General features: G+C 44.4%; 1 protein-coding gene across 1 annotated transcript in view; it reads left to right on the forward strand.

Moving 5' to 3' along the window:
- The window catches only part of LOC143956095 (uncharacterized), a 55,834-nt gene that overhangs the window by 32,483 nt on the left and 10,644 nt on the right, over positions 1-12,707 (forward strand). Inside the window, exon 6 of the mRNA XM_077466228.1 lies at positions 1,020-2,518. Within this exon, the coding sequence (XP_077322354.1) occupies positions 1,020-2,518 (1,499 nt within the window). The remainder of the gene's footprint in view (positions 1-1,019; positions 2,519-12,707) is intronic.

Genomic DNA, 12,707 nt, shown 5'->3' on the forward strand with positions numbered 1-12,707 from the left:
GAAATGACGCGGTAGAAGGTCTATATCTAATGTTCTGTTTCCAAGAAATTAGGTGGCTAAAGTTCCACCACCAATGTCCTGTTTCCAAGAAATTAGGTGTAGTAAGGTCCATCTCTAATGTTCTGTTTCCAAGAAATGAGGTGGATAAAGTTCCACCTCTAATGTCTTGTTTCCAAAAAATGAGGTGTAAGAAAGTCCATCTCTAATGTCCTGAGAAATGAGGTGGAGGAAGGTCCATCTTTAATGTCTCGTTTCCAAGAAATTACGTGGTAGAAGGTCTATATCTAATGTCCTGTTTCCAAGAAATGAGGTGTAGGAAGGTCCATCTCTAATGTTCTGTTTCCAAGAAATTAGGTGGAGGGAGGTCCATCTCTAATGTCCCGTTTCCAAGAAATGACGTGGTAGAAGGTCTATATCTAATGTTCTGTTTCCAAGAAATTAGGTGAATAAAGTTCCACCACTAATGTCCTGTTTCAAGAAATGAGGTGTAGGAAGGTCCATCTCTAGTGTCCTGTTTCCGAGAAATTAGTTGGATAAAGTTCCACCTCTAATTTCTTGTTTCCAAAAAATGAGGTGTAAGAAAGTCCATCTCTAATGTCCTGAGAAATGAGGTGGAGGAAGGTCCATCTTTAATGTCCCGTTTCCAAGAAATGACGTGGTAGAAGGTCTATATCTAATGTTCTGTTTCCAAGAAATGAGGTGTAGGAAGGTCCATCTCTAGTGTCCTGTTTCCGAGAAATTAGTTGGATAAAGTTCCACCTCTAATTTCTTGTTTCCAAAAAATGAGGTGTAAGAAAGTCCATCTCTAATGTCCTGAGAAATGAGGTGGAGGAAGGTCCATCTTTAATGTCCCGTTTCCAAGAAATGACGTGGTAGAAGGTCTATATCTAATGTTCTGATTACACCCAGTTCCATGACAGAGCTCTGAAAAACTGTTTAGTGGTAGGTCGGCGCCTATATTTTCTGAGCATAAAGTATGGCAAATACTTATAACATTTTTTCAATATTTTTCCCATCAGGTGGATGCTACGTCTGGAATACCTCAGAGGGACATCTTTTTTTATCTCCAGATTCCAATGCAAACTACGGTGGCCTTGCACAAGGCCTTCCAGGAGAAAATGTCATTGCTCAGAATACACCGAGACCAATGGATCTCTCTAATCTTGAGGAGCCTTCTGATAGATCACATACTGTATCTCCAGATACACCTCCAATATCTCAAGGAATGGAAAGGTCAACAGATCCTTCCATTGCCAAGGAATCTTCCTTAAGCCAAGAAGGAGTTCACACAGAAAAGTTATTTCCATGTTCGGTGTGTGAGAAAACCTTCACCAAAAACAGGTCACTTCTCAGACATCGGAGAAGTCACATGGGTGAGCGTCCTTACTCATGTCTAGAGTGTGGGAAAAGTTTCATTCTCAGAGAAGACTTTCTTAGGCACCAGAGAATTCACACAACTGAGCGCCCTTTTTCATGTCCAGAGTGCGGCAAATGTTTTATTAGAAGAAAAGACCTTCTTAAACACCAGAGGACTCACACGGGTGAGCGTCCTTATTCATGCCAGGAGTGCGGGAAATGCTTCACTCAGAAAGACACCCTTCGTGTACATCAGAGAAGCCACACAGGCGAGCGCCCCTATGTATGTTCAGAGTGCGGCAAATGTTTCACAAAGAAAAAATTACTTATTGTGCACCAAAGAATTCACACAGGGGAACGTCCGTATCCGTGTTCAGAGTGCGGCAAATGTTTTGTTCAGAGGGGAGACCTTCTTAGGCACCAGAAAATTCACACGGCTGAGCCTTCCTATCCGTGTTCAGAGTGTGGGAAATGTTTCACTGAAAAAAGAAGGCTTGCTACACACCAGAAAATTCACACTGGTGACCGTCCCTTTTCGTGTCCAGAGTGCGGCAAATGCTTCATTGGCAAAGGAACCCTTGTTACACACCAGAAGATTCACACGGGTGAGCGTCCCTATTCATGCTCGGAGTGCGGCAAAAGTTTTGTTCAGAAAGGAGGCCTTCTTAAACACCAGGTATGTCACACAGGTGTACGTCCCTATTCATGTTCAGAGTGCGGGAAAGGTTTCACTGAGAAAGGAAACCTTCTTACACACCAGAAACTTCACAAGGGCGAGCGTCCGTTTTCATGCCTAGAATGTGAGAAATGTTTTATTAAGAAAAAAGACCTTCTCAAACATCAGAAAATTCACACCGGTGAGTGTCCCTTTTCATGTCCAGAGTGCGGGAAATACTTCACTGAGAAAGGAAGCCTAATTAAACACCAGAGAAGTCACACTGGTGAGCGTCCCTATTCATGTTCAGAGTGCGGGAAATGTTTTGCTGAAAAAGGAAGCCTAAATAAACACCAGAGATGTCATACAGGTGAACAGCCATTTTTATGTACAGAGTGCGGGAAATGTTTCGCTCAGAAAGGAAACCTCCTTAGACACCAGAGAGGTCATACGGGTAAGCGTCCTTATTCTTGTTCAGAGTGCGGGAAATGTTTCACTCAGAGATCAGTCCTTGTCAAACACCAGAGAACTCACATGGCCCTGAGTGGGAGTCCCTTATAACAGGCATGGTAAATACATGGACCTATGAATTCTAGAGATCTAAGTACACCAGGGAGCTTTTGAAACCCCACGAACCTCAGATGATTGGGGGGGGGGGGTAGGCTTAAGTGGTGCACTCTGCATGCTGCAAGTATTCAGATATAGTATTACTCTCCTTATTTAAAATAGTAATCAGCTACTCCAAAACTTGCACAGACGGTACCATGAACATTGATCAGTATGTGGGCAAAACAGAGGAAAATTGTGACGGGAGTGAATAACATCTTGGAAATCATGACAATACATGGAGCAACAAATGGGCAACCATGACAATACATGGATAAACACATGGGCAATTATGACAATACATGGGGAAACAAAGGGGCGATTATGACAATACATGGGGAAACAAAGGGGCAATTATGACAATACATGGAGCAACAAATGGGCAATTAGGACAATACATTGAGCAACAAAGGGGCAATCGTAACAATATATGGGGAAACAATGGGGCAATTATGACAATACATGGGGAAATAAAGGGGCAGTTGTGACAATACATGAAGCAACAAATGGACAATTATGACAATACATGAAGCAACAAATGGGCAATTATGACAAGACATGAAGCAATAAATGGGCAATTATGACAATACATGGAACAACAAATGGACAATCATGAGAATACATGGAGCAACAAATGGGTAATCATGGCAATAGAAGGAGCATCAAATAGGCAACCATGACAATACATGGAGCAACAAATGGGCAACAGTGACAATACATGGAGCAACAAAATGGGCAATTATGACAATACATGGAGCAACAAATGGGCAATCATGACAATACACTGAGCGACAAGAGGGCAATAATGACAATACATGGAGAAACAAATGGGCAATCATGACAATACACGGGGCAACAAATTGGCAATTAGGACAATACATGGGGAAACAAATGGCCAATCATGACAATACATGGAGCAACAAGTGGGTAATCATGACAATAGAAGGAGCATCAAATGGGCAACCATGACAATACATGGAGCAAAAAATTGACAATTATGACAATACATGGAGTAAGAAAGGGGCAATCTATAACAAATGGAGTAACAAGAGGGCAATCATGACAATGCACAGAGAAACAAGAGGGCAATCATGACAATGCACGGAGCAACAAGAGGGCAATTCTGACAATGCACAAACCAACAAATGGGCAATCGTCAATACACGGAGTAACAAGAGGGCAATCATGACGATGCACAGAGAAACAAGAGGGCAGTCATGACAATGCATGCAGCAACAAGAGGGTAATCATGACAATGCACAAAGCAACAAATGGGCAATCATGATAATATATGGAGCTGCTAATAGGCAATCATGACAATACATTGAGCAAAAAATGAGCAATCTGGACAATACGAGAACAACTGTACCGATAAACTGGTACCAGCAAAGTAATGAGAAAACGTATCTAAAAGGCAAATACAGGAACATCCAATCCATTCCGAATTCATCATTTGAAGCAGTTGCTGTTGGTGCCTGCAGATCATCGACCTTTGCTTTGCTGTAGTGTAGAAGCTTTCGTTGCTCCAGACCATGGATTATAATTAATATTTTATTTCCGTTATGCGATATTTCAGTTAAACCTCTATTTTGTTGTATGTTAATATGTTACTCGGATTTTCTAAAATAAACAAGAATACTCAACACTTTATAATATTTATAGAGAGTTTATAGAGTGTCATCCAATCCAGACCTTAATTGGTTTGCAGACCATTGTCATTGGAATCCATTGGTTTTATAATCGAGACGCAGAGCCCAGAAGGTCCAGTTTCACACAGGTGTCAGCTGATATGAGTATTGTTGGAGCCACTACAAATACCACACAGGAGGAAAATGATATACTTACCTGTCGGCTAATTGCCAGCTCCTTATCTCTCCACAGTTACTCAGCTGTTGATGATATCCTGCTCATCAGTCCCTACTTAAAGTGGTTGTAAACCCTTACAAACCACTTTGACCTACAGGTAAGCCTAGATTAATACGGTTAGGAGATATTTGCCCGAAGACAGGCACCACTGTCTACGCATGCGCCGTAGACAGCGGCGCGCAGATGCACTGAGCGCGGCATCGTCAATGACGAAGATGCCGCACGTGCCGGCTCCCGTGCGCATGCGTGGGAGTGACATCATCACGGCTTCGCTGAATGACAGCGGCGGAGCTGCGAGACCCCACCGAGAAGATGGATGCGCCGGACTACAGGGGACAGAGGTGACTTCACTGGCTCCTGTGTCAGGTAAGTGACACATAATGGACTACTATGTGATGCATTGTAGTCCATTATGCTTTGCCTTTGCAGGAAATGAAAGAGGAAGTAAGGTTTACTTCCTCTTTAACCACTTTCAGACCGGACCATTTTGCTGGTAAATGACCAGAGGTCTTTTTACAATTTGGCACTGCGCTGCTTCAACTGGTAATTGCGCGGTCATGCAAATGTTGTACCCAAACAAAATTTGCGTCCTTTTCTTCCCACAAATAGAGCTTTCTTTTGATGGTATTTGATTGCCTCTGCGATTTTTATTTTTTGCGATATAAATGGAAAAAGACCGCAAATTTTGAAAAAAAATGATATTTTCTACTTTTTGTTATTAGAAAAATCCAATAAACTCAATTTTAGTCATACATTTAGGCCAAAATGTATTCAGCCACATGTCTTTGGTAAAAAAAAAGTCAATAACTGTATATTTATTGGTTTGCGCAAAAGTTGTCACATCTACAAACTAAGGTACGTTTTCTGGAATTTACGCAGCTTTTAGTTTACGACTGCCTATCTCAGTTCTTGAGGTGCTAAAATGGCAGGGCAGTACAAAACCCCCCCAAATGACCCCATTTTGGAAAGTAGACCCCCTAAGGAAATTGATAAGTGGCATGTTGAGCCCATCGAATATTTTATTTTTTTGCCTCAAGCGATTGAATAATGACAAAAAAATATTTTTTTTTTTTTTTTTACACAAAGTTGTCACTAAATGATATATTGCTCACACATGCTATGGGCATATGTGAAATGACACCCCAAAATAAATTCTGCTGCTTCTCCTGAGTACGGGGATACCACACGTGTGGGATTTTTTGGGAGCCTAGCCAGGTACGGGGCCCCGAAAGCCAAGAACCGGTTTTCTAAGGGCGTAAATATTTGACTTCACTCCTCACTACCTATTACAGTTTTGAAGGCCATAAAATGCCAAGATGGCACAAAACCCCCACAAATGACCCCATTTTAGAAAGTAGACACCCCAAGCTATTTGCTGAGAGGCATTTTGAGTCCATGGAATATTTTATATTTTGCCACAAGTTGCGGGAAAATTACAAACTTTAATTTTTTTTTTTTTTTTTTTCACAAAGTTGTCACTAAATGATATATTGCTCACACATGCTATGGGCATATGTGAAATGACACCCCAAAATAAATTCTGCTGCTTCTCCTGAGTACGGGGATACCACATATGTGGGACTTTTTGGGAGCCTAGCCACGTACGGGGCCCCGAAAACCAAGAACCGCCTTCAGGTTTTCTAAGGGCGTAAATATTTGACTTCACTCCTCACTACCTATTACAGTTTTGAAGGCCATAAAATGCCAAGATGGCACAAAACCCCCACAAATGACCCCATTTTAGAAAGTAGACACCCCAAGCTATTTGCTGAGAGGCATGTTGAGTCCATGGAATATTTTATATTTTGCCACAAGTTGCGGGAAAATTACAAACTTTTTTTTTTTTTTTTTCACAAAGTTGTCACTAAATGATATATTGCTCACGCATGCCATGGGCATATGTGAAATGACACCCCAAAATAAATTCTGCTGCTTCTCCTGAGTACGGGGATACCACATATGTGGGACTTTTTGGGAGCCTAGCCGCGTACAGGGCCCCGAAAACCAAGCACCGCCTTCAGGCTTTCTAAGGGCGTTACAGTTTTGAAGGCCATAAAATGCCAAGATGGCACAAACCCCCCCCAAATGACCCCATTTTGGAAAGTAGACACCCCTAAATTTAGGGGTACACTAGTGAGACTAGGTAATAAATGGCGGGTGCCCTGAAATTATAAAAAAAATAACTAACCAACCAGCGTCACCTGTAACAGTTATATGGTGATCACTGGTGAAAGGGTTAACTAGGGGGCAATCAGGGGGCTTTATGCGGTAGTATATGGGGGTCCCTGGCGCTATAAAAAGCTGCGGCGAACCTAAATACCTACCTGCCTAACTAGCGTCACCTGTGACACTAATACAGTGATCAGAAAAACGATCGCTTATTAGGCTGGGTTCACACTGGAGCGATGTGGGAACGCCACGAATGCGCGGCGGGTTCCCGCATCGCATGCCTCCCGGCGGCAGTTCACACTGCCCTATGCGAACTGCTGGGAGTGTCAGTGAAATGTTAATGACACCCCCAGATCAGTTCGCATATCGCAGTGCGATCTGCAAACTCGGATCGCATGGTGTGAACACCCATGCGATCCGATTCTGCTGCGGACCAAAAAAAGGGTCCCGTGCGAGTTTGCGGCGGGTGCGACACGAATTCAGCCATACTATCTGTATGGCTGAACTCGAATCGCACAGAGATCGGATGTGATTTGCACTGCAGTGCGGTGCGAATCACATCCGTTCTCATAAACCGCTGCAATGTGAACCCAGCCTTAGTGACACTGGCGACGGGGGGTGATCACGGGGTTAAACCTTTATTGGGGGGGTTAGAGGGGTACCTTAGAACTAAAGGAGGCTAACCCTAACTGCCCTAACAGTTATTACAGTCACAAATGACACCCGCCGGGTGATCAGGGGGTTAAACCTTCATTAGGTAATAAATGGCGGGTGCCCTGAAACTATAAAAAAATAACTAACCAACCAGCGTCACCTGTAACAGTTATATGGTGATCACTGGTGAAAGGGTTAACTAGGGGGCAATCAGGGGGCTTTATGCGGTAGTATATGGGGGTCCCTGGCTCTATAAAAAGCTGCGGCGAACCTAAATACCTACCTGCCTAACTAGCGTCACCTGTGACACTAATACGGCGATCAGAAAAATGATCGCTTATTAGGCTGGGTTCACACTGGAGCGATGCGGGAACGCCACGAATCCGCGGCGGGTTCCCGCATCGCATGCCTCCCGGCGGCAGTTCACACTGCCCTATGCGAACTGCTGGGAGTGTCAGTGAAATAATGACACCCCCAGATCAGTTTGCATATCGCAGTGCGATCTGCAAACTCGGATCGCATGGTGTGAACACCCATGCGATCCGATTCTGCTGCGGACCAAAAAAAGGGTCCCGTGCGAGTTTGCGGCGGGTGCGGTGGGTGCGACACGAATTCAGCCATACTATCTGTATGGCTGAACTCGAATCGCACAGAGATCGGATGTGATTTGCACTGCAGTGCGGTGCGAATCACATCCGTTCTCAAACCGCTGCAATGTGAACCCAGCCTTAGTGACACTGGCGACGGGGGGTGATCACGGGGTTAAACCTTTATTGGGGGGGTTAGGGGGGTACCTTAGAACTAAAGGGGGCTAACCCTAACTGCCCTAACAGTTATTACAGTCACAAATGACACCAATGCAAAAAAAAAAAAAAAGCAATTGGTGTCACTGTGACTGGGGGGGGGCAGGGGTAATTGGGGGGTGATTGGGGGGTAAAGGGGGGGTGTGAGTGTGCCTGGCATGTTCTACTGTATGTGTGGTGTGTTGGTGCAACTCACCGAACCTCTCTCCTCGGTGCCGGAACGAAAAATACCGACACGGAGGAGAGATTACATCACTTCCTCTCCTGTGTTTACATTACAGGAGAGGAAGTGATGTCACGGAGGATTTCCATTCGTCGAGAGCGATCGCGAGGGGGTGGCCATGAATGAATGGCCGCCCCCTCATCCCGGATCGCTCTCGAAGGAATGCCGACCGCCGCAGGCACCGGGGGGGGGCCCGATCGGGCCCCCCACCCGCGGGCAGGCAGGGACTTATATATACGCCCATATGCCTGCCCGTGCCATTCTGCCGACGTATATCGTCGCGCGGCGGTCGGCAAGTGGTTAAGCTGTCCAGCCCAAAGGATCTCTGCCTTCGCCTTGGTCAACAGCACAGAGACTATACTCACCGAACCTCTCTCCTCGGTGCCGGAACGAAAAATACCGACACGGAGGAGAGATTACATCACTTCCTCTCCTGTGTTTACATTACAGGAGAGGAAGTGATGTCACGGAGGATTTCCATTCGTCGAGAGCGATCGCGAGGGGGTGGCCATGAATGAATGGCCGCCCCCTCATCCCGGATCGCTCTCGAAGGAATGCCGACCGCCGCAGGCACCGGGGGGGGGCCCGATCGGGCCCCCCACCCGCGGGCAGGCAGGGACTTATATATACGCCCATATGCCTGCCCGTGCCATTCTGCCGACGTATATCGTCGCGCGGCGGTCGGCAAGTGGTTAAGCTGTCCAGCCCAAAGGATCTCTGCCTTCGCCTTGGTCAACAGCACAGAGACTATCTCCTGTTTAACCCTTTCATGACTAAGCCTATTTTTGACATTTGGTGTTTACAAGCTAAAATACATATTTTTTGCTAGAAAATTACTTAGAACCCCCAAACATTATATATATTTTTTTAGCAGAGACTCTAGAGAATAAAACGGCGATTGTTGCAATATTTTATGTCACGTGGTATTTGCGCAGCCGTGTTTTAAACGCAACTTTTTGGGAAAAGTGACACTTTCATGAATTTTAAAAAAACTAAACAATAAAATTAGCCCAATTTTTTTGCATAATGTGAAAGATAATGTTACGCCAAGTAAATAGATGCCAAACATGTCACACTTTATAATTGCATGTACTCGTGGAATGACGACAAACTACGGTACCTAAAAATCTCAATAGGCGACGCTTTAAAAAAAAAAAAAATCTGGTTACCAGGTTAGAATTACAGAGGAGGTCTAGTGCTAGAATTATTGCTCTCGCTCTGACGATCACGGCGATACCTCACGTGTGTGATTTGAACACCGTTTACATATGCGGGCGCGACTTCCGTATGCGTTTTTTTTTTTTGCTGCGTGAGCTCGCGGCGACGGGGGGGGGCTCTTTAAAAAAAAAATTTCTTATTTATTTTATTAATTTTTAAATTAATAAATTGTTTTTTAAAAAAAATAAAAAAATGTGATCACTTTTATTGCTGTCACAAGAAATGTAAACATCCCGTGACAGTAATAGGTGGTGACAGGTACTCTTTATGGAGTCTTTTAGACCCCCGACCCCTCCTTTACACTTCAAAGTATTCAGATCGCCGAAAACGGCGATTCTGAATACTGTATATTTTTTTAAAATCCGGCGCCATTGGCAGCCGAGTAAACAGGAAGTGACGTCATGACGTCGCTTCCGTGTTTACAATTAGGAGACTGGAATGACTTCCGATTACGGCGTCATTCCAGTCCCTCCCTAGCTGCTGGAAGCGGCGGATGTGAGATCGGCGCTCCCGATCGAGCGGGAGCACCGGTAAGAGCGGCGGGAGGGGGGGGACGTCCCCTCCCGCTCCTCTGGCATAACAGCCGAGCGGCTTTTAGCCGCATCGGTTATTATGGCTGGAAAGCCAATCACCCGCTCTAAAAAACGGTACCAGGATGATGCCTGCAGGTGCGGGCATCATCCCGGTATACCCCCTGGAAGCCGAGTACGCATATCTGCGTACGCTTGTCGGGAAGGGGTTAAAGACTTGCTTTGCTGTCATCCCTTCTGGCTCCAGATCCTGCTTGCTATTCCACTACATTGATCCCTGATTTCTGACTTGACTGACTATCCGTTCCGGTTAATGAACTTTGGCTATGTTTTGACCACGTTTGTTCTTTTTTTACTTTTATTATTAAACAAGTGTGATTTAATTGTACTTCTATCTCGGTCTGATTTCATGGTTTCTGACAACCTGATGGTAATTTTTCTTTCCTGATGCAACGCATGACAGCATATACGTATGGGTAGGCTACGCCCCCTGCCCTATTCCAGGACCGGTTATACTGTATGAGCAAGTCTCCTCCCTGCAGGCAGAATTCTCGTAACTTAGTATCACTGCAAAGCCCTTTCGGGAGGGACCTGTATGCTGTCATGCTTTGCATCAGGGAAGGAAAATTACCATCAGGTAAGTATAAAATGTTCCTCTTTCCTGACACAGGATGACAGCATATACCTATGGGATGTACCAAATCACCAGACAACAAGGGTGGGTAATGCTGAAGTGTTTAAGTCGAGGATTATATCGATCCCCACTAACAACTGAAATGTGTTGCAGCTAAGGCCACTGGGTCCACTTTAAAATGGGCCCCTCAACGTAGACCAAGTCGTAGTTTACATATTCGTTCTGGAGGGATTCTTTGGAGTTCCGTCCATAGAATGCGCAATCCATCTGGGAAAGTGGTCTCTGCCCTCAATTGATGGATTTGTCCTAGCCATCTAAGCCCCTTGACTAACTTGATCCGCACCACTGCGATTGTCTTTAACGGATAGCGATTGTCTTGTGATGCCGTTAGGACTGAAGAGCCTATTGATTTCTCCTTGAAGAAGGGCCAAATATATGTCTCTCTTCAACCTTGAATCTATTTCCAATGCTTGTGGTACTTCAAACGCTTTCGTTTGGATATGCCGGAAGGATGATGTTCTAACCCAGATACAAAGATGCAGACCTCTGTATAGTGCCTAGGAAGAGACTAGAGACGTTTTTGCTTGATAATTTCAGCAACAAGGTAGTTTATGGCTTGACACTTGGACATCTGAGATCCTTCTAGACCTATTAGCCATACAAAATACTTCTTCAGTGTTACTGGCCATATTGAGGATGTCTTATCCCTCTAAATGGAGAGTGAGACCCCTCTAGTGATCATTAAGCTTCTATATTGAGGAATCAGGACCTCCTTCCTCCAGTTGGTGATCCCTCTAGTGATATAAAGATCTATATAGAGGAATCAGGACCTCCTTCCTCCTGTTGATGACCCCTCTAGTGATATAAAAATCTATGTAGAGGAATCAGGACCTCTTTCCTCCTGCTGGTGATCCCTCTAGTGATATAAAGATCTATATAGAGGAATCAGGAACTCCTTCCTTCTGCTGGTGATCCCTCTAGTGATATAAAGATCTATATAGAGGAATCAGGACCTCCTTCCTTCTGCTGATGACCCCTCTAGTGATATAAAGATCTATATAGAGGAATCAGGACCTCCTTCCTTCTGCTGATGAACCCTCTAGTGATATAAAGATCTATATAGAGGAATCAGGACCTCCTTCCTTCTGCTGATGAACCCTCTATTGATATAAAGATCTATATAGAGCAATCAAGACCTCCTTCCTCCTGCTGGTGATCCCTCTAGTGATATAAAGATCTATATAGAGGAATCAGGACCTCCTTCCTTCTTCTGATGAACCCTCTATTGATATAAAGATCTATATAGAGGAATCAGGACCTCCTTCCTTCTGCTAATGACCCCTCTATTGATATAAAGATCTATATAGAGCAATCAAGACCTCCTTCCTCCTGCTGGTGACCCCTCTAGTGATATAAAGGTCTATATAGAGCAATCAAGACCTCCTTCCTCCTGTTGATGACCCCTCTAGTGATATAAAAATCTATGTAGAGGAATCAGGACCTCTTTCCTCCCGCTGGTGATCCCTCTAGTGATATAAAGATCTATATGGAGGAATCAGGACCTCTCCTCCTCCCGCTGGTGATCCCTCTAGTGATATAAAGATCTATATAGAGCAATCAAGACCTCCTTCCTTCTGCTGGTGATCTCTCTAATGATATAAAGATCTATATAGAGCAATCAAGACCTCCTTCCTCCTGCTGGTGACCCCTCTAGTGATATAAAGATCTATATAGAGGAATCAGGACCTCCTTCCTTTTGCTGGTGATCCCTCTAATGATATAAAGATCTATATAGAGGGATCAGGACCTCCTTCCTCCTGCTGGTGACCCCTCTAGTGATATAAAGATCTATATAGAGCAATCAAGACCTCCTTCCTTCTGCTGGTGATCCCTCTAATGATATAAAGATCTATATAGAGCAATCAAGACCTCCTTCCTTCTGCTGGTGATCCCTCTAATGATATAAAGATCTATATAGAGGAATCAAGACCTC

The sequence above is a fragment of the Lithobates pipiens genome, unplaced genomic scaffold (assembly GCF_037356315.1).
Source record: "Lithobates pipiens isolate NorthernLeopardFrog02 unplaced genomic scaffold, aLitPip1_a1.2 Scaffold_35, whole genome shotgun sequence".
NCBI classification, from domain to species: domain Eukaryota; kingdom Metazoa; phylum Chordata; class Amphibia; order Anura; family Ranidae; genus Lithobates; species Lithobates pipiens.